The 22898-nt window shown below is 47.0% G+C and overlaps 1 protein-coding gene across 1 annotated transcript in view; it reads left to right on the forward strand.

The window, feature by feature from the left end:
* Window positions 1–22898, forward strand: part of NCKAP1 (NCK associated protein 1) — a 185609-nt gene that overhangs the window by 77317 nt on the left and 85394 nt on the right. The window contains exons 13-15 of the mRNA XM_075000608.1: window positions 2638–2770; window positions 16613–16694; window positions 18358–18416. Of these exons, the coding sequence (XP_074856709.1) occupies window positions 2638–2770; window positions 16613–16694; window positions 18358–18416 (274 nt within the window). The remainder of the gene's footprint in view (window positions 1–2637; window positions 2771–16612; window positions 16695–18357; window positions 18417–22898) is intronic.

The raw sequence follows: 22898 nt of genomic DNA on the forward strand, positions 1-22898 counted from the left end.
CTTTTCCTGGGTTTAGCTTGGGAATTACCTACATTGAATAGATATCGGCAAAAACTTGAAGAAAAACGGATACTCGCCGTTGTAACAGTTGTTCTTTGAGATCTGTTGCTCATATCTATTCAAAACCCATTCTCCTTCTCCACTGTCAGAGTGGACGGCTGGGTCATATATAGGCTTCACAGAGGCACCACTCCAGGGGCCTCCCTGACTGGTAGTTGCTAGGGAAGACTTTGACTGCCATGCACATGCACTCATACACACCTAACTCGAAAGATATGAGCAACACATCTCTAACAGCAACAGATGTAATAGCGAGTAACTGTTTTTTCAGTGTAAAACTTTGTGCAGAAACCTGAGCTTTTCGTGAAAAAGGTTAGTCAGAAACCCAGTTGATGATGGCAACAGTTCACATGGAAAATTTTTGACTAGTCTTAGTTTGTGTAAACAAGCATCTTATACTTTTCCTTATAGATGTAAACTTTAGTATTGTAAAAATATCAATACCCCAATCTTATGGAGACGTTCAAATGACTAGTGGTAAATCAGATAAGTCTGATTGTACAAAATGCCATATATAAACAAGCAGGTGATTCAACCAGTTATCTATTCTCAGGTCACTGAGGCAAGTCAGCTGATATATCCCATTCACTTGGTTCCATAGGTTTTGAGAGAGAGAAAATGAGACAAGATCTGATCTTAAAAGCACCATGCTGGTGCCCATTAATTGTTAACCTTAAGACGTTTCCTCCAGCAAATCTTAGACGTCAAGTCCATAGAATACTAGAAAAACTACATGTAAATGCCTGGTTTGTGAAAAGAAAAGCTTAATGATATTATTGGCTGTCAGATCCCTTCAATACTAATACCGAGAGAAATTCACATTAAACTGACTGCCTATCCTAGGAAAAATTACCCTGGAGGGCGGAAGCTTAATCCTGTGCCATCTTTGGTATGCAAAATGTGTCTCCCTTGGCCCTCAGTGTTTGAGGAGCCACCAGAAGCCTTTCTGTGGGTGCTGTCCTGTGTGTCTAGCCCTTTACTATCTAGGTCTAAGGGCAGTGGAGCATATGCCATGAGGTCCGTGTAATTCTTGTATGGAGACTAGAGTACTGGGTGGATTTATGTTCCTCTTCTCAAATCTTGGTGTCCGTCTACTTGTTTTAGGGAACCATTCCTTATGATCATTACCTTGGACAGGAATATTGGGAGTTTCCTAATGCTCTCTCAGTAAGGTGACAGGTGGATAATCCCTAGCTTTATTTGCAGTATGGACTGTAGATCTCTTAAAATCAGACAAATTACTATTAACATACCTTGTTTTCATCTTTTGTGTGTCATAACATAGGTTGTCTTGTTGAAGTTTTATATTAGGACCTTAAAATTCTAGTTACTTTGGCAAGTCAGTTTTTATTCTGTTCAGTAGCTCCAAGCATGAGGAAACAGCTTTATATCCTAGCAGAGGATCTCTTCATATGTATTGAAGAAGCTTCTATTGGGTGTCCAGACAGCTTCCAGCAGAAAAATCACTGCCTTTTGGGTAGACCAGAAAATCTCCATGGTTTAAATCTATAAAGTAACTGCCTGGCACTCAGTTCACGATTTCATTTGAAATTAAGTGGATGTTTAGAACTTTAATGGATCGGTTTTTTACAGAGTAGTGGGGGGGTCATAATTTAAAATCAGGTCTATGCCAAAAAAATTGTCTGTGCAACTGCATCATTTAGTGGTGTTCCCTACCCTTGAGTGGCAGATAAGACAATTTGACCTTCCATGGGAGACGACAACAACCACCATCATGGGAGCAGTGGCCCTTGGTGTCTGATGCCTTCCTCGCTATTTCCTTCCATCTTTCCCAGTCCAGTGCAGAGTGCCTTAGTTTCTGTAGACTAGCTCCGCACCAATCTACTATGTCATCTACCCATTCTAGGTTAACAGAAGAATTTTTCAATTGAGTTACTTACTGCCTCTTAGGGAGGTGAACTAATTATGCAGATGTGAGAATCCCTCTCATTTCTCTACACTGATGTGCAACAGTGGCGCTATGGTGTTGTCATAACATTTCAAGTGTAGACCAACCTGAATACTGCTGCTCCTTCGTTCTTTGTATTATATCACCTATTGTGGGCACTGCTTGTCATAGCCTGTTTCCAGATAAGTGAGCACAGAGCAGATAAGGAAAATTTGATCTTACCTTGTAAACTGATTTCTTTTAGTAGGGAGGAGTCTCAATGTGGAAGTGTCGTCTTTGTGCTGAAGTCGTATTTCACAAGTTAATTTGATTAGTAAATTAAGTAGCGTGCAAGTGGTAGAGGAGAGTTTCTCTAGACAGTAGTTAGGGCTAAAAGCATTACTTTGTGGCCAGGGCATCATGTTTTTCACCCTTTGTCCTGTTGGTTTTCTTCCTTACAGAAGCTCAGATCTACAAAGTAAAACCAGTATTTTCTTTGTTCTCCCTTCTCAGTGAAAGTCTCCACTAAAATTAAGATTTTTGAAAAAGAAAGCCGTAAAAGATTAAAGCTAATAAACTATTCTAAATCATTTGTAAACAAGTTTTCACTAGAGTGAAACAGGGCTCTCTCTTGACTTCTTTCAAGAGGGATATGTTTTTATACTTTTTTCCCTTCTTTGCTTTCTAAGGCACATAGCTGAACTGATATTCTACATGGAAGAGCTCAGGGCTCATGTGCGAAAATATGGACCAGTGATGCAGAGATATTATGTGCAGTATCTCTCTGGTTTTGATGCGGTGGTCTTAAATGAACTTGTGCAGGTAAGGGGACATCTATTTTTTTTTGTAAACATAATGTGCAAGTTTGCAAAAAACTTGTTTAAAGTTGTCTCTGATGTGCTGTCTAGAAAGGTATCTCATCTGTACAGAATTTTGTTGCACTTGTACTGCTTAAATAATACTTACTGTGAAATAAAACAAAAATTAGGTTATGGATCCCCTTTCATTTTTAAATACCTTCTTAATGCTAAGGAAAAAGAAACTTCTAAAATTACCTGTTGCATTCAGTGGAAAAAATCTATATTCAGGGAAAGATACAAATTGAAATAGATTAAGACTTCTGGCTGTGTTCTTTTACCAGCTCACTGGCAAGAAATGCTATAGCTTCAGAGTCGTAAAACCACATCACCAGTCCATGGCACATTCCTGCTTCTATCAGTGTGGAAAAAAAGAGTTGTCAGGATCTAGACTATGCAGATGCTTCTGATTTTTCAGATGTGTTTTCAGCATCTTTCAACGTTTCCCTTAATTGTTTTCCTCAGGAATAACATTCTTTTGTGCCTTATTGCTTCTAATCTCACTTCAAAATGTTCAAATATATTTGTCTGGCTAGAGCAATGAGGTGTGATGCCTCTAGTAATACTAAGTTGCCTTTGATTAGAATTCAGAGGGATGAATTGATTAGATGTAGATAGCCTTTTTGCTTTGTGATATTTCTTGTTTATAGTGTCTTAGGGAAGCAGCACATTGCCCTCAATTGCTGCCCTGAGTATAGTTATGAAATGTAGTTTATCAACAGAATGGAACCATCTTGACCCCATGCTACTTCACAAACATTCTAAGTAGGAGGGCAGAGATGTCACCTCTGATAAGCCTCCTGTTGGGATAGATGAACCTGTTGGTCAACATTAACTTCAGGACTGACTCCAGAAGCACTCCATCCATCCACTGATAGGTACCATAACCATGCCAGCAACATTTCATGCTCAGGAGTATCAAGACAGTGAACAGACTTAATAAAATCTCTATGAACTCCTGGCTCTTGTCCATTGTCAGTAGGAAGCTGACAAATTATGCTGGTTTAATCTCTCACTTTGAGGCCAATGTCAAGAAAATCTGAGGACTGTAGGTATTGTCAAAAGTTGCTTTGCCATAAATCTTCTCAAGTTCACTTCTCCTACCAAAAGAGACGAGAACGATGATGACTAGTGAGAGGTCTGAGGTTTTATTTATTTTTTTCGGAAAAAGGGGTTGAGCAAGGCCCTAGCATTATTATGCTTTTGTGTTAGCTTGAGAGTCATTTACAGAAGTGGGGAAAGGCTTCACAGTTGTGGTAAACATGAAAGCACACACTATGAGGTGGAAAGCTCATGCAGAGGGATTCAGCTCTTATGCCAGTTAAGCTATGTCTACACTACATTATGAGGCCAATTTTAAGGCAGTTAGCTCGACTTTACAATATCACTGTCTTCACTGTAAATATCATTAGATCGATTTTAGGGAGCGATAAGATCAATATTACACCTGCAAAGCGAGTTAATGTAGCATGATGTTCAATTTAAAAGTTCAAACTAAGGCTATTATGGAAATGCCATGGCTTTAAATTGACTTTATTAGCCTCCAGAGGTGTCCCCTGTGTATCCCACAATGGCCCATGGTTGTCTGCTCTGGCCATTTCCATCTCTGTTGCTCTCCAGATGCACAGGAAGTACATAACCGGAAGCCCACGAATTTGAATTCGGCACCAGAAAGCCTGTGGTGGCTAAGCAGGGGGGTCATGCTTGTAAGAGAGGCTGAGAAACTTCTTTCTCTCTTATCAGCGCAGCCATTGCATCTAGGCATGAAAAAATAGCCCCAATATGGAGTGATGGCTTCTTCCCTGCACAGGATACAGCAGGAGAAGCTGAGATTTTTTTTTTCCCCAGCATTGGCAGTGGCCCTTGCCCCACTGCCCCACAGGGGCAACTAGGCTGTGGGGCTCATGCTTGTATGAGAGGCGGAGGAAATTTCTTTTCTGCAGGTCACATTTGTACAGGGGCAGCTCCTGTCCCCTCCCCATAGGCACCATTCAGTGGGGGGTCTATCCTGTGCCCAACCACATTATGTGGCTAGCCGCTGACCCAATAAAAGCATGTGCCTGCAGTGCAGCACAGACCATGCTGCCAGACAACACCATGTCCTGTTTTGCCTGCAATGAGGGCTCCAAAGGTGGGAAAGATTTTCGAGGGCTTGCTGTTGCAGAGGGGAAAGTCTTTCCTTCTGTGGCAAATATTTTGGGGGCAAGGTGTTGACAGGTAACAGATTACAGCTTGTGATATCCTGCACCCCCATGACACACCTTCTAGAATGTGGGGGGTAGGGGGCTGATCCCCAGAGTCACAGATAATCAGGGCTGGCCCCCCTGCACCAGCAACACTGAAGAGACCCTCTCAGCTGGCGCTTCAGCCAATTCCCCCACACACCCCATGACACCCCTTATAGAACGTTGGCGGGCTGGATATCACAAGCAGTAATCTGTCCCTGAAATATTTTCAGAAGCTGGGGTGCTTTCAGGGTGGGAGAAAAGGGGCAGGAGGGCCAGTTGAGATGATGGTCACCTGGATAAACCTTCAGGACAGTATGGTAATCCCATGCGTGGAGCACTAGTTGGCTTATCAGATTCTTGTGCCTGGGCAGGGGTGCTTTCTATCAGGGGGAAAAATGGCTAGAAGGGCGATTGAGATGACACGGACACCTGGGTGAACCCAGGGCACAGAGTCATTCTGGCATGTGAAAATTTGGTGAGCTCCCCACCCCATGTTGGACAAGTCTGTATAGTGAAGTGGGAAGCCAGAAATCCTGCATCACAAATTGTATTCTTTCCCCTGCCTGAGGGAGTTGGCTTTAGCTGTGAAGGTTTACACTTTCCTTGACTTCACTATCCTGCTCTTTCCCCAAGCAGTAATCTGTTCCTGTATATTTTCAGGGAGGATGTTTCTAGTTTCAAGGGTGGGGATAGTGGCTGGAGTGCCGGTTGAAATGGCATAGTCACCTGGGTGATCCCAGGGCAGTATGACAGTCCCCTGCCTGGCACACTACACCTTCTGAAGCCAGCCTATTTGGTTTGCCTTTGCCTGGGATTTCCTACTTTTTCTTCTTTCATTCTGAAAAAATTATCTTTCAGGGGTCATTGATACTAAATAGCTTTCCACGGGAGGGAAATGAGGGCAATGCAATGTGGGAAGATGATATCACATACTCACAACCACTTCCAGGGCATTTTTTCCCTCCATACTGCGCCAGCAAAAACCCCAGAATACTGCAGGGCTGAGGGAACTGTTGGATAGGTTCCCAAAATGCATTGCTGCAACAGTCAATGTTTGGCCATTTAGTGTGGGGCAACAATAAGTTGACTTTGTGGGAACTTTTTAGGGAGGTGAGGATAGTCAAATTCATAAAAGTTAGCGTTATAAAATTGATTTTAATAATATCGAGTTTACACCGTAGTGTGGATGTAGCCTCAGTTTCTCTAAGAAGCACTTGTCACAAAACTGTCCCCAGAAAGGATGTGGTATGTTTTTTGGACTCTTAATAGACCTCATATTGTAAAATGTTTCCACTTCAAATGGAATGAAATCCTGGCCCATTGATATCAACAGCAAAACTCCCATTAAGGTCCATGGGTTCTGAGTGTCATATCAGTGTTTTACTTCAGAGAGCAAGCAGAGACATTGTTTTCTGTGTTGGGAAATTTTATGTACTAAAAATGTTACTACAAATGTTTTGAGAGAAATTTTCTGACAGCAAACAAGAACATGCTCACAAACTCTGGTGATTCCTGCCTGGCGTGGCTTCACGGCCTCTTCGGTATATGGACCTCTTTGCAATACTTCTGCTTACTAAGTTGCTCTTTATGTACACAAGAGACAACCCTTGTACTGTGCTGATGGATAATGATGTGCATGGATACTTCTGCAAATTCATAGGGAAGATTTTTTACGCGCATCACACATGGTTTCATAGCTGAGAAACCTGGCCAGTCTGCAGAGAGAGGTGTTCCAGGATGCCAGTGACATCTTACTATCTGAGATAGGTCTGGTTATCATCCCTATTGGATGTGATAGTGCCCATCCCTTGTTAGGTTGAAGTTCTCCACATTTGACATCATACAGCAATGGTTCCCAAACTTTTTGGCATCATGCCTCACTATTGATTTGTGAGGAAACCCTCATGCCCCTCGCCGCCTCTTTACCATCATCCAAAACCCCCTTTTAACAACAAAAAATTCAATTTGTAACTTAAAATAAACACAAACTTGATATAAAAATGTTGTTTAAAATTAAAAATAAGCATAAATAGTTTTTCTTGGCCCCTTGAAGGTGCCTCATGAAGCTCCATCTGCCCAGCTGACTGAGCCCCATGCCAGGCACCAGCATTGACCACAACAGCCACCCACCGAAGCCCCTTGCTGGTGGGGCCAGCCACCCACCCATCTGCTAGCCACCTGGGCCAGCCACCTGCCATCCCACTGGCTGCCTGAGCCCTGCGCTGCTGGGACAAGCTGCCTGCCTACCAGCCTAAATCATGGGCCAGCTGCCTGAGCTGCTCACCCTGCCAGGGCCAGCTGCCCACTTGTCATCCTGAGCCACCCAAGCCTCATGTTGCTGGGGCCAGCCATCTGCCTGCCAGTCCAGACCGCTTGAACCCTGTGCTGCTGGAGCCACCTGCCCCCACACCTGCCTGAGCCCTGCGCTGCCAGGGCCAGCTGGCAGCCTGAGCCACCTGAACCTTGCGATGCTGGGTCCAGCTGCCCAAGCACTTTGATTCCCACAAGCCAGCCGGCCAGCTGAGCCCCATAAGCCCCACAAGCCACCTGCCCGAGCCTCTCCCATCCCACAAAGCCAGGTACCACCAGCCCACACTTTTTACTCCATCCCTATCCCCCTCACCCGAGCCAGGCACCCTCAGCCCTCCCACAACCTACACTCACTCATCTTTGCAGAAGGCAGCTAGCTTCATGTGGGTCTTTACCAGAGGCTCAATTTTTATAGCAGCTGCACCAGGTCACCCATGTAAAATGGCAGGGGCTGAGAGCCAGTAGCAAAGTCTAGTTCTTTCTTCTGGTGGGGGCAGGGGCTGGGTTGCCTTATGCCCCCCAGGGGGACACTCCCCACAATTTGGGAAATCATGTCATAGAGCATATCATATTCCAAATAAAATCTGTCTTCACTGGCTCGTGGAAGAGCAGGAGTAAAGAGGTGCAGTGCTTTGAGGTAGTGCCTCAGATTCCCTCATCTGCTCCAGAAGAGTTTGTTGAAGTACAAGTAACTGACTGGAGATGTGGTTCTTCACCAGTGTCATATCTCCTGCCTGTAAGGCACCTTTGCCTGGTATCTTCAAAAATGAGAAGAAGTCCTGTGGCACCTTACAGACTAACAGATATTTCGGAGCATAAGCTTTTGAGGGCAAAGACCCACTTCATCAGATGCATGAGTGACGAAGCAGGTCATTGCCCATGAAAGCTTATGTTCCAAAATATCTGTTCTTCTTCGAGTGGTCCCCCGTGGGTGCTCCACAATAGGCGTCGGGCTCGCCCAGCGCCGCAGATCGGAAATCTTCTAACAGTTTCTCCTGGATCGCGCATGCGCCGGCGCGCGCCGCCCCCCTGCACGCCCCCGGCCGCGTGCATGATCCGGTCCCCGCCAGTTCCTTCTCAACCGCCATCAGCTGCATATGGAATCCACTCAGGCTAAGGCCAGAGTCAGATTACTTAGGGGTTTTTTTCCACGTGTGATTTGTTGTTTTTTGGTTATTAAACAAAAAAAAGAAAAAAAAAAAAAGAGAGAGAGAAAGCAAAGACAAAGAGAACACCAGCAAAAAAAGGAAAAAGAGAAGAGCAAAGAAGAAAAGAGCGGACGTGAAGGCCATTAGGCCGCCCGCTGCCGCAGGCCGGTGATCACTCTTTGGCGTGGAAAGGCACGGATTAAGTGCTAAGTACCCTCTTAACAATAAAGGACTCACCACAATGGCCTCTTCAGGTTTTACACAGCGTGAGTCATGCCGTGAAGCTATGCCGGCCTCCGTGGGGCATAGCGAAGGCATCCGACACCTGGGGGAATTACAGGCTACCCAGCCGCGTTCTCACTGTACTCTGACCCCGCCTCAGTGCAGAAACGGAGGGAACTCTCCCTGGCTCGATCCTTGCCGTGCACCTGCAGCGAGCAGGACGAGCAGAGCACACAGCTACCGGCCACATACTCAGGCGGTGGCACCGTCACAGGCGGCACAGACCCCCACAGCACCAGCGGTGCAGGGGTGCCAGGCACGGAGCCTGGAGGCACCGGAGGGGGATACCTGTGCAGCACCGCAGCTGACGGTGCCGAGCACGGCACTAACAGTGGGGCCGAGATTCCCGGCAGGGGAGAGGGCAGTGCCGGCCCCGCAGCGGAGGGGCAAGGCAACATCAAAAACCCGGCACTGCAGTCCATCTCTGGACAGGGCTGCGCTGCTGTTAGCACCAAGCCCTCCCCCATGATACACACGCTCCACCGGCCCATCAAGGGGGAAAAAAAAAACAAAAACCACCTTCTCCGTTCCTCCAACCAATGTCATCATGGCTTGGGCCACCTTCACCATTTTCTGGGATTGGATCCCCTGGAGTACTATCACAAGCCAGTTGCACCTCTATCGGTGTCGTCGCGGAGGTCTCGCTCTCCCAGACATCGGGGGTACACACCCCGTGAGTGGTCCAGGTCTCCATCTCTGGACCCTTGCCCATGCTGCCATGGTTGTCCTTATCATGCTGGACTCAGACAAACCACAGGCCTGCACCCAGGGGCAGGTCCCCCTCCCCCCCGGCCACTTAGTACCCCCATGGGCGCTCCCGATCGGGGACGGAAACACAGTTGTCTCAAGGGGAGTTAATTTTAGAACCCCGAGACTTTCCTTCACAATCCTCCAGCGAACAAGTGTGTCTTCGCCCGCGGGAACCCGAGGGTTTGAGGGAGGTTTACCTTAGGGGTTCCTCCTCATCCTCCCCAGACGAGGCCATGGCGACCGGGAAGGTCTCTCCCCTGGATGACCTTAAACAGTTTCAGGAGCTGTTTAAAAGGGTGGCTTTCACGCATGACATTCCAACGGCAGAGGTGCGGGAGAAACATCACAAACTCCTGAAAAATTTGAGACCCCCGGCATCATCCAAAATTGCTATTCTGCTGGACGAAGCCATTCTGGAGTCAGCCATTACTATATGGCAGACTCCGGCCTCTGTTCCGCCTACGAATGAGAGAGTGGATAAGAAATACTTCGTCCCGACAAAGGGCATGGAGTTCCTCTTCAGTCACCCACAACCAAATTCTTTGGTGGTCGGGTTGTCCCAGCAGAGGTCAAAGGCTTCTCAGTACAAATCGGGGGATCGGACAAAGATGCTAAGAAGCTAGAGCTGTTTGGCAGGAAGGTACATTCCTCTCCTATCCTGCGATTGAGAATGGCAAATTATGGGCACACCTAGCAAACCATAATTTTGATACTTACTCCGGGCTTACTCCCCTCATGGATTCACTTCCGGAAAACAAAAAGCCGGTGTTAAAGGCGATTGTTCAAGAGGGCTACGCAGCATCGCGGACGGGAGCCCAGATTGCCCTGGACACGGCGGCACGTTCAACGGCTACAGCAGTGGTCATGCATAGAGAATCCTGGCCCCAGACGTCGGGTATCTCGAGGGACCTACAGGCGAAGATCGTGGACCTTCCCTTTGATACACAACCAGACTCAACCGACTCGGTCCCTCACTCCAGTAAGGAGTCGAGAGCTACACTTAGAACCTCGGACATTTATACTCCCCCATACAGGAGGGGAAAAATTTTATCCTCAGCAAAGACGCTACGCTTACAACCACAGCGTGCTCAATATCAACGGGGCTACGGCCAAGGGCGCTATCAATAGCGGCAACAGTACAGAACTCCTAGGCGACGTTCTCAACAAAGCCGTACGCCCTCAGGTCAGGCCTCAAAGGCAACAAGTTTGATGGGTATGTCGGGGGCTGCACTATCAATACCCTCGCTCAATGCCACTCTCATCTCATATTCCATCATCGCCTCAGACCGTTCCACTCCCAATGGCAAAAGATCATCACAGACATATGGGTGCTGGAGATCATAGCCACGGGTTACGCGATCCCCTCCCAGTCGCTTCCACCGACGAAGCCTCCCACCAGGCCTCACCTCAGGGACGCTGCCACGAGGCGAGGCTTAAGCAGAAGGTGACTCACCTTATGTTCATAAGGGCGGTGGAAAGAGTGCCGGAATAATTCCAGGGGAAGGTTTTTATTCACGCTACTTCCTGCCAGAGAAGAAAACAGGACACTGGAGGCCCATCTTAGATCTTCGGGGCCTCAACCGTTACTTGCGCAAGCAACGGTTTCGGATGATCACAGTTGCTTTGATACTCACGGCACTGGACGATGGAGACTGGGTTGCAGCAGTCGACTTACAAGATGCTTACTTTCATATAACAATCCACCCGGCACACAGACGCTTCCTCCGCTTCACGGTCGGCCAGGAGCACTTCCAGCACAGGGTTCTTCCATTGGCCTCTCCTCCGCCCCCAGAGTCTTCACCAAAACCCTGGCAGTGGTGTCAGCCTACTTGCATGGACGGGGGTGTTTATTTTTCCCAGATCTGGGCGACTGCCTGCTGAAAGGGGACCTCGAAGGCAGAGGTCTCACGCATGATACGTGTCACAGTGGACACATTTCTTCGCTGGGTCTAGTCATCAACCTCGCAAAGTCAAAGTCCTAACCCACACAACATATAGAGTTTAGGGGCACGCAGAAAGGGTGTACAGCAAGGGTGTACCTACCCAACGCCCGCTTCCGCGCAATCAGTTCGCTGGTGAAAGTCATCACATACAGCCCCATGGTGCCGGTCTTAATGTGCCTACAGCTGCTGGGCCATATGGCGGCAGTGACGTTTGTGGTATAGAATGCCAGGTTGCACATGTCAAGCCTGTAGCATTGGCTGGTGAGCGTTTACAAACCGGCATCCCACGCTGTCCACAGGGTGGTGTCGCCCACAACAGAGGTGCGCAGACCCCTAGCGTGGTGGGAAAACCCCGAGAAACTGCTAGTGGGGGTGCCTTTTCACCAACCACAAATTTCTATTTTTCTTACCACCGACGCCTCCCACATGGGATGGGGAACGCACATCGGCGACAAGGTAACGCAAGGGCTATGGTCCCCTGCGGAACAGTCACTGCACATACCCATACTGGAGCTCAGAGCAGTGTTCAATGCCTACAAACATTTTCGAGATTACCTAACTGGCAAAGTAGTCGGGATTCAATACCGACAATACCTCCATTATGTTCTACATCAATCGACAAGGAGGAGCATGATCCCGTGCCCCATGTGCGGAAGCACTCCGATCGTGGGATCGGTGCATCGCCAACAACATAATGTTGAAAGCCTCTCACTTGCCGGGCGCTCACAACGTGAATGCAGATCAGCCGAGCAGGCGCTGCGCAATCATGCACGAATGGCAGATCCGCTCCGATCTGCTACAGCACATTTTTCGTACATGGGGGTTTCCCCAGATCGATTTGTTTGCCACCCAGTACAAAAAAAAAAAAAAAAAAAAATGTCCTCAGTACTGCTCCAGGCCAGGAGTGGGGCGGGGATCCCTGGGGGACGCATTCATGTTTTCATGGAAGGGCTCCCTACTTTACGCGTTTCCCCCGCAGCACTTATCCGCAAGGTCTTGCACATAGCCACAGGGGAGAGAGCTCGCATGATACTCATAGCCCCGCTTGGGATAGGCAGCAATGTTTTCCCTTGCTTCTGCGCATGTCGGACCGCCCACCGCTCCCTCTGCCGGTGGCGCCGGACTTACTCACGTGGGCTCAAGGGTCCATAGTGCACCCGCACCCTCAGGGTCTGCACCTACAAGCATGGCTAATCCATTGCTCAGCTCCTTAAAGAGCACATGTACGGAGGGAGCACAACAAGTCCTGGAATGTAGCTGAAAGACCTCCACCAGGAGGACTTGCAAGCAGAGATGGACTCGATTCACAGCCTGGTGTTCTGCCAAGCAGTTAGCTCCCCTTGACGTCCCTATACCTGTAATACTAGAATACTTATTGGACCTCAAGAGAGGCGGGTTTTTCTCTATCCTCGCTAAAGGTCCACCTCGCCGCTATATCAACCTTTTGGCATACAGAGGAAGGGCCCATGGTATTTGCTCATCCTATTGTTACCAGGTCCTTGAAGGGGCTGGTAAACCTGCACCCCCCCTCAGAAACCGCTTCCACCATCGTGGAATTTGGACTTGGTGCTCAGCACGCTATTGGGTCCACCTTTTGCACCATTAGCCACAGTTCCCCTACGTCTCCTTACGAGAAAAACAACCTTTCTCCTTGCAACTACGTCAGCCCACAAGGTGAGTGAGCTCGCGGCAGTGATGGCAACGCCGCACTGCACAGTATTCTCAAAGGAGGTGGTAACCTTAAGGCTGCACCTAGCCTTTGTTCCAAAAGTCTCTTCGGAGTCCAATCTTAACGACCCAATAGTTTTACCCTCGTTTTACCCGAAGCTTCACAGCTCCGGCAAGGAGGCACGCCTGCATCTCCTAGAGGTGAGGAGGGCGTTGGCCTTCTACACAGACAGAACTAAGTCCTTCCGGAAAACGGACAGGCTTCTAGTCTCTCTTGCTCCCGGGTCAAAGGGAGAAGGTCTCTCTTCACGAAGAATCTCAAAGCACATTGTATCCTGTATAAAAACGTGCTTCGATCTTCGAAAGACTCCTTTGCTGGCCCCACCCAGGGCTCACTCCACTAGGGCGGTGGCGGCGTCAACAGCCTTCTTCAAGGGCATTGCGTTAACAGACATCTGTAGAGCGGCGACCTGGTCATCATATGACACCTTCGCCAAGCATTATGCCCTGCCTTGGGTATTCCAAGAGGATACCCGTCTGTCGACAGCAGCCCTCTCGGGGGCAAGCTGCACATAAACCGATTACCCACTTCCTTACTTGGGTTACTGCTGGGTTGTCACCTATTGTGGAGCACCCACGGGGACCACTCGAAGAAGAAAGAGAGGTTACTCACCTGTAGTAATGATGGTTCTTCGAGATGTGTCCCCGTGGGTGCTGCACCACCCGCCCATCCTCCCCGCTTCGGATCTCTGTCTAGTGTTTTCCAGGAGCATCTGAGGCGGTTGGTCAAGGAACTGGCGGGGACCGGATCGTGCACGCGGCCAGGGGCGCGCAGGGGGGCGGCGCGCACCGGCTCATGTGCGATCCAGGAGAAACTGCTAGAAGATTTCCGATTTGCGGCGCCGGGCGAGCCCAACACCAATTGTGGAGCACCCACAGGGACACATCTCGAAGAACCATCGTTACTACAGGTGAGTAACTTCTCTTTAGTCTATAAGGTGCCATAGGACTCCTTTTCGTTTTTGAAGATACAGACTAAGTTGGCTACCCCTCTGAGACTTCACTACGTGACTGTGGTGAGTCAGGACTCTGTCTCTTTTTGATAGTATTAAATATGCTGTAACTTTCCACAAAATACATTTCTAAGACAATAGGCAAAGCAGACAAGTTTTGGGTTTGTATAAAATATCTTGCAGGACTAGAACTGGTGTAACAAATGAAGATTAGTTTTGTTTTTAAAGCTCAGTGAAGTTGGAAATTAGTATGATTAATACCAGTATTAGCCAAATCAGGATCACAAAAGCCTGGAAGAAAGTACCAGAGGGGTAGCTGTGTTAATCTGTAACTTTAAAAACACCAAGCAGTCCTGTAGTACCTTGGAGACTAACAAATTTATGGGGTCATAAGCAGTGGTTTTTTTTGTGCCGCTACTGAGTACTGGCATCTTGGCTGTCCCAGCCATACAATTGGCTGAGAGGGTGGGGGATGAGGTGCTGGCTGAATACTTGTTCCTCTTTAAAAAAAAAAAAAAAACAAACAAACAAAAAACACTGGTAAAACACACTTTATTGGATGAGTTGGAGTGGAAGTTACGGAATCCAACATAAACTTGTAGGGGAACGTTTTAAACCTCCTGGACTTCAATAATGGATTTAAAAGTAGCCATTCTCCTACAAAAGAATTTTATCAGCTGATTACATAGGGAGACATCCAAGGTGGAATTCATTTATAAATTTAACACCAATTTAGGCTTGAAAAAATATCTTAACTGGTTAATGCATTACAAGGGCAATTTTCCCACCTTTGATAATCACAGTTCTACATCTCATGCTATGAATGAGTCTCCTCCAATCTAATATGCTTCCTACTAATGAGAGGTAAGTGTCTTTTGTATTTTGCTGCTATATACACCCTGGATTCTGTAGTTTCCACTCCTACTGATCTGATGAAGTGGATTTTACCCACGAAAGCTGTGTCCAGTAAATGTGTTGATTTCTAAAGTGCCACGCGATGGCTTGTTGTTTTTTAAGCTATGGAATAGTAATCTCTAATTTCTTCAGATTTTACTCTTGTGTGACCACTAGATGGAGCTCACATTTTGTTAATCTATACTTCATTCCTCATGATTCCAGTCATTATTTAATTAGACTGTTAGGATATATTGCCTTATAGATTTAAATAATTATATGGAATGCATTGTATGCTTTCAAATGTTGAACTTGATACTGTATAACAATAAAATAAACCTTTGCAGTTGTTTACATTTTAAAGTTTTGATATTAAGTTCCTGATTTGGAATGATTTAATTGCTTCTAGCAATTAACTGTCTGGTTATATATTTTCCACCTTTCATCAGATCATCCTTATCTATTATCTGGAAAATACATAACTAAAAAATTGTACTCGTTTTTATTTCTTCACAGCTACATGCACTAGAAAATGATATAAATTATGTTTTTCTTAATTTGGCATCAATAACCCCTGAAAGATAATTTCCTGGACCCAGTAAATGTCTTTTGATTAGTTGTACAAATATACATAGTTGAAACCATGAAGGTTCATCTGAAGTGAAGAAATGAAAATAATAGCTGGTAGAGAGATGAAGCTAACTTCAGTTTGTCTTCTAGAACCAAAAGAGTTCCAGAATACAGTGATAGGTTGAGGTGATTAAGTGGTCAAATTCCATGTCTTTGAAACTCCAGGTCCAATGGAAAACCCAAGAATATTGACCATAACCCAGATTGTCTAATATAACTGTTTTGCTTTTGAAGTCTTCCATTGCAATGTGATTTGAATGTTTACAAGAACTGTTGTCTCTGTGAAGTAATACTTGTTATACAGTCTGAAAACTTCATTTCACAGCTTTCAAATGATATAAGTCATTGGCAGTCAACATTTTTTAGGCTGAAAACCCCTCTTATAAAACATTGTTCTCTAACTATTGGTTTATGAACTATTAGGTGTTGAAATCTTCGTCAAAGTGGGGTATATTGGGAATCAAGGTAGTTGGCTAGTATGATGTTTATATGTTTAAAAGTTTGTCATACAATTTGCCTGGTCTCACTTTTGCATTCAGAGAAGTCAGGTGTACATCTAGACTGGCAGAATACTAGGAACAGAAGAATGTGTATTTCATGAATTACTGGACTGGAAAGTGTCTGGGCTTTACCTAGAATACTCACAATAACAGTGCATAGTTTCAAGTATAGCTTACATCTATTTGCCTTTACATAGGGATTGATTTTTTTTTCCCCACTCATCAGTGGCTAATGACAGTTTGACAAAGTTCACTGGTTACAGAACAACTTGTATCTGGTCTGCAAAGAGATTTTGCTGTCTGGTTTTTAAAAGTTAACTACTTTTAAAAAAATTTTTTTTAAAAGACTCTCAGTCCAGTGTGTATTTGTGAAATTTGTGGACTTGATTGTCCACTTGGTATTGTTTCTGTGAAGCCCCTGACATGTTTTCATTGTTACAGAATCTTTCAGTGTGCCCTGAAGATGAGTCGATCATCATGTCCTCTTTTGTAAACACTATGACATCCCTGAGTGTGAAACAAGGTAAGTCAGTTCAAATGAAGAGCTCAAGCAAAAGTCAATTGGAACTGTCCCCACTATCTTCCTATTATCTTGAAGCTTAGGCCTTTTGGTGTTTTAAGGTCAGTTGTTGAAAGTAACTTGGGTAAATTTAAGATATATTTTCTCTTAATCCTATTGTATACGATAACCACTATTCTACTTCCCCCTTCATCATGTTTGCTTTCTGTTATAGTGTATAGTCCCATCTGCTTGATAAATCAGTGTGCATTGAGCAATGGGAAAGTTAATGGAAGGAATCCTGATCTTTAATTTTCAGAAATCAGTATTGAAGTAAGTTTCCCATTGCTGTTGCTGACGCTCAGCTGTAAATAGGAAAGAATGGGATCTTGAGCAGAAGTGAAACATTTGTCACATAGAATGCACTTTCATCTCTACTGCACGTACGTTTTGTTGTGGATTCCACCGATTTCAGTGAACAGAATTTGGAATGTTGCAACACAGCATCAAAGTGATTTAAATTCAAGACAAAGAAGAAAAATGATGAGATAATAGAGCACTGAAAGCATTAAAAGTTGCTTTGTCTTCTCTGTGTAAATGCACAGTTGGTAGTGTCATCTTTATTGTCCATCCAAAGGGCATGTTAAGGAATTGTCATGTTATGGTATGTCAGATTAGATTGTCGGCAGGCATGCTGTTTACCAAAGGGAGTTGTTCAGTGCAATCTTCAGTTACCGAAGTTGGTGCACAACATCTAGGGTTGCAGAATATTCTGTTGTTGCTTTTCTTATGCTGAAGGGACAGAGCCCATTCCCTGAGAAGCAATCTCACCTCTTAGGCTCTGAGGAAGAGGTCTTCAAAGCTGTCATGTGGTCCTTATCATCACGGCTGTCCTGAGGTAGAGCAAGGCCTGGGGCAACCACCCCTGCCCAGAGCCTCAGGCACATGGCCTGAGTCAATCCTCCCCTGCACTGTAGGCTGTGCCCCTTTCTTGCTCTGCCCCCCGTCTGCTCACTTAGTCTCCCCACAGGCAATGAGGCCTGGGGATTACATGGAGCTGAGGGCTAGGCACAGCAGAGGCGTGCACCTCACTTCTCTGCAAGTGTCAGGAACTGGAGAGTCTTCCCCTTCCCCTGCTGCGGAGAAGTGAGGTGCAGCAGGGCAGAACAGGCTGCTGCTCCCACTGCCTGTGTGGTGAGTGTAGTGGTGGGGGGAGGTGACCCCTGCTTCGGCCCCAGGTAACCATCCCCCATCCGTCCCATCCATGAGACAGGTAGGGAGGCCAACATGGAGTCCCCAAAAGCACAGGGTCTGTGCTGGCTGTCCCAGTCCATTCTATGGAAGGGACATCTCTGTTTATCTGTCTCAAAACAGACACACAAGCCTTTGTTCGTGTGGCTTTGAGAGAACTGCTGTTTATTTTTGTAGTAATTCCACCTTTTTATTTAAAGTTTTTTTCTTAACTGATACAGAAAAATGCTTAATCTATTCAGAGGTAATTTTCTTCCCATGATCCTATAAAATGAACTGGAATAATTTTTAATGAATTATGACAGCAAATCTAATCTTATTCTCCTAAAGAAGGTGATCGTTAACATGATTGGTATTAAAATAAGCCTTCAAAAATGTCAGTGAATTTTTGTTCTCATATTTACTGTTTATTTACACTTATTTTTTTCTGATGCAGTGGAAGACGGGGAAGTGTTTGACTTCAGAGGAATGAGATTAGATTGGTTTAGATTACAGGTAAATTTTAAATGTGTATTTTTTGCATGCATGCTGTGTGCATTTGTGTCTTAAAATTATGTACTGCCTGTTTAACTATGTTTATCTCACAAGTGAGGGGTAGGTAAATGAAAGGAGGACAACTATCAGTGGGATGACAGCCGCTGGGAGTGGGGCCTTGGCTCTGTGCCCCTGGTAGGTGTGGTGCCAAGGGCAGAAGTGGGGTGGGGGCGAGGGCAGTCAGTCTTCAGCACTGCTCGAATCATGGTGCTGGGCCCCACTCTTCTTCCCTCAGAGCCATGCACGTGGTGGAGCAGCACTGGGCACTTCAGAGGGGCCCAGTGCTCAGGCCATTGCTGCTGTTGAAGTAGCAGTGGTGGTGGGCAGAGCTCTAGGCCCCAGGCCACTGTCACCTTTGCTCTCCAGCCCCACCTCCCTCGCCTGCTCCCATTGTCAGGCCTGACAGAGCGATACCAACACACCATTTAAGTAGCTATCCACTGACCTCTTTTATTTTCATCGTTTTATGTTTTGTGCATGTCTTTGTAAATACCCAATAGTGTTAACATGGTTTAGAAATCAAGTATACTGAACCCGATACTATACGCTGAAACCTGAACGCACCACACAGTGCATTACTTTACATTCTAATGTAACATATTGCTACATGAGAAAACTACAGGCAGTCCCTGACTTACAAACACATTGACTTATGACCAACCTCCAGCTCACCCCCTCCGCTCGCCCCAGCTCACCTCCCCCAGTGGGGGGCTCTAGCCACACACCTAGGGCTCCCCTCCAACCCCCGTGTGGCCCGGACCCAACCCACCCAACCACCGTGTGGCCCCAGATTACCCTCCACATGGGGCTGGCTCAGCACCTGCAGGGCTCCAACCTGCCCTCCGCTCAAGCACTTGGCCCCAGTGCAACCCCTCCCCAACAGCCCCAGCTCACCCCCCATGCATGGGGCTCCACCTTCAACCTGTGTCTGGGGCTCCAGCTCCCAGCCCCTGGCGGGGCTCCAATCCCCCTCCACTCAACTCCTCCCTCCCACGGCCCCAACTCACCCCCCGCCCTGTGCTTGGGGCACTGGCTGTCAGCTGCTGCCTGTGGCATTCACAGGGGCTCTATCCCACTGCCTGCTCAACCCACCTCTGCCCTGGTTCAGACCTGTTCAGTCCCTCCTCTGCCTGGCTCAACCTCACCATGCCTATGTGACCGGCCCCCCCGTCCAGCACGTGATGGGCTATCAGCTGCCGGTGCACGTAGGCCTCCAGCTAACCTCCCCGCCCCGGTTCACCCTGTTCAACTCCCCCAATCCCTCGTGGCCCCAGGTCACACTCCTTGGCACGCAGGGCTCCAGCTTCAACCTGTGCCTGGGGCTCCAGCTCCAACCCCCCTACCCACCGGTCCCGCAGCTCCAACTGCCTAACTGGGCTTTTAACCCCGTGCTGTCCAGGTCCAGCTCCCTGCAAGCTCTAGCTCAATGCACCCTCCCACCTCCCTGCCACCCTAACCCACTGCAGACTTAACCTCCCTGCCCCCACCCAGATCCCCAACCCAAGCCGCCTCCAACTTACATGAAATTCAAGGTATGCAAGGAACGCAACCCTTGCATACCTTGAGGGATTCCAGTATAAGGGTGTTTCCAAGTTACGACCAGGTGTTCGGAATGTTCCCGTTTGTAAGTCGAGAACTATCTCTATTGTACATTAGATTCACGTTTCGATATGATCACCTTAAGTTGAATTATACAGTGGTATAATCAGTTTTTTCAAGATTGGCTAGACAAAAGTTATTTTATTTTTATTTTGTCACAACTCATTCATAGGTTTTCATAAATGGAGTAAGCCACTTCCAGGCAGTAAATATCTGCTCTAGCTTTGAGTTTAGTTTAGATCATAGAGGAAATCGTGGGGGTTTTAACTAGGAATTAATAAATAAATGCTCAAGTCTCTAAATACCTCAGTCATGCTGTAGTTTGGCCAGCTAGAATTACCCCTTACCAATACATAACTGTATTATAGCCAGTTGAATTACATTTGAGATGAACAGTATACATGGTATATCTAATATCATCTTAGTGGCTTTCACATTAGTAAAACGTAAGGGAAGCTTAAAATGGGCTTATGCCTCAGAAGTGACTATAAATACATTGTCATGTTCTGTGTTTGTTTCAGTGGTTCTTTGAGTAGTGTCCCTGTGTGTGCTCCACTCTGGGTGTTGGTGCATCCTCACACTGCTGCTCAGAGATTTTTCTATAGCTAGTGTTTCCTGCCCTGCACATGCACAGTAGCATCTCCTCATGCGATCTGACACACGCATGGCACAGGCCCCTCAGTTCATTCTCTGTCATCCTTGGCAGCAGACGGAGCTTCTTTCTCTCTCTGAAGCCAAGAGTTAGTTTTAGTTATTGTTCTTCCTTGTAGTTACACATCCAAGTTATTGCATGCTATTTACCCGCCAAAAAAAAAGTAGACAGCTTTAGAATAGTTTTCTGTACTGGACTCCCCAGGCTTCAGGTGATGCACAACATGCAGGGAAGCCATACCTTCATACATGACGCACGGCCATTGGAGGAAGTGTTTGAGTGAGGGTCATCAGACTCAAACCTGCACCCATTGCTCCAGCCTCATGGTAAGGGCCAAAATGGATCAAGGCAATAGGCTGAAAATTTATCTTTACAAAAAATCCCTCCAGCCACTGAGCAGTCCTCTGCTGCTAAACCAACACCAGAGGTGAGGTACAGACTCTGCGCATCCCTCTACCGTGGCCAGCACCCCAACAGCTAAAGTGAGTATCCCTTCAGAGCGTTCCTGGCCTCCAGTTCAGTCTTCACAGGTCTCTCCATTCGAAAAGGCCTCTTCAATGCCCCTGATGCTGTCCAAGCTGGCACCATTAAAATGGGTGCTTTTAGAGCCAAGCCACCAACATTCAGTGCCTCTGATACCATCAGCACCACTGGCCACATCCTCCTCTATACCTGGACACAAGCAGTCATCGAAAACTAAGACTCTGTCCTCAGTGTTGGAGACAGAATACAAGCCACACTGTTTCAAGTCCCTGCACCGCTCACAGACAGTACCAGACTCTGCACCACTCAAGTCCAGGGCTGAGGTGTGGCACTGGACAAGTCACTAAAGTGGCACCAGGCCGTTTCCCCCACGTCCGTAGCACTGGACCCCAGCATGGCATCAGAAAATGCACTGTGCAGACACACCACCTAAGCCACACATGGCACCAGTTTTGGCATCATCATGTTTGCTGTGCTGCAGTCCCATGCACTGCCTGCATCCCCATGCTCATCAAGACGCTGGGGGTTTTCCTGTGGCTTGGGTGCCAGACTGTCTACCCCAGGGTGGTTGGTGAATGGGGGGAGGGCAGTTCCGATCAGTGGAGTGTCTTCTCATCACTGCACTTTAGTCCCACTCACTCCAGCTGGGAGGCTAAGCCTCCAACACTAGCCATACCCACTCCTGCCACCACTATGGTTTGCACACTGTTACCCATACCCTCAGGAACCTGCTTCACATTGGCCTCTGGGAGTTGAAGTTGCATCAGTCTCATCCTCTGCTGGCCCCATGAACCATGTTCAGGGGCCATCTTATTTCCCTGCAGCCCACAACATGGGCAACATATCCTCGGTGACAGCAGTCAGCGGCAGAAGACTCCGTGTCTAAGGGAGAGGAGAAGTCTCTGGCCCACCACTCTTCCTTGTCCCCCTGATGATGGGATGATCTTCATGTAGCATCCCCCAGTAGATGACTGGGACCTTTCAAGAGCTGTTCAAATGGGTGGCATTGGCTCAGGAGAAGACCTGCAGGAGGTGCAAGTCAAAGAGTATAGACTTCTCTGCACTCTGCAGCCGCCCATGTCCTTGACAATTGCACTGCCCGTGGATGAGTCCATTACAGATGCCACAGACCCAATCTGGTATACCCCAGAATCCATCACTCTCAGTAACAAAATGGCAGACGAGAAGTATTTTGTTGTCTCCAAGGACATGGACTTCTTGTTCACTCATCCACAGCCCAACTTGTTCGTGGTCAATATGGTTTGCAGCTAGTCTAAATCGTTTCACTCCACCTCTCGAGACAAATCCAGCAAAAAAAGGGACATTACAGAGCATAAAGTATCAGTGACCTTGCTCCTTTGGGCAGCCAACTATGTGGACATGCTGGCTGACTATGATCATTCAAACCACTCAAAACTTCAGCAGTGGCTGGTTCTCCTGAAGGTTATCCAGGAGGGCACACAATTGCCATATGATACTCCAGTCCGCTATGAACATGGCAGACATGGTGGCTAGAGTGGTGGCCTTTGGGGTGGTCATGACACACTTCATGGCTGCAACCCACAGGGGTCCCCAGAGACCTTCAGGGGAAGGTGGAGGATCTACTTGACAAATGTCACCTATTTGCCAAGAAAACTGACGAAGTCCTGCATTCCATGAAGGACTCTCATACAATGCTGTGCATGTTCGGTATTGTAAGGCAGTTCCAA

The sequence above is a fragment of the Carettochelys insculpta genome, chromosome 8 (assembly GCF_033958435.1).
Source record: "Carettochelys insculpta isolate YL-2023 chromosome 8, ASM3395843v1, whole genome shotgun sequence".
NCBI classification, from domain to species: domain Eukaryota; kingdom Metazoa; phylum Chordata; order Testudines; family Carettochelyidae; genus Carettochelys; species Carettochelys insculpta.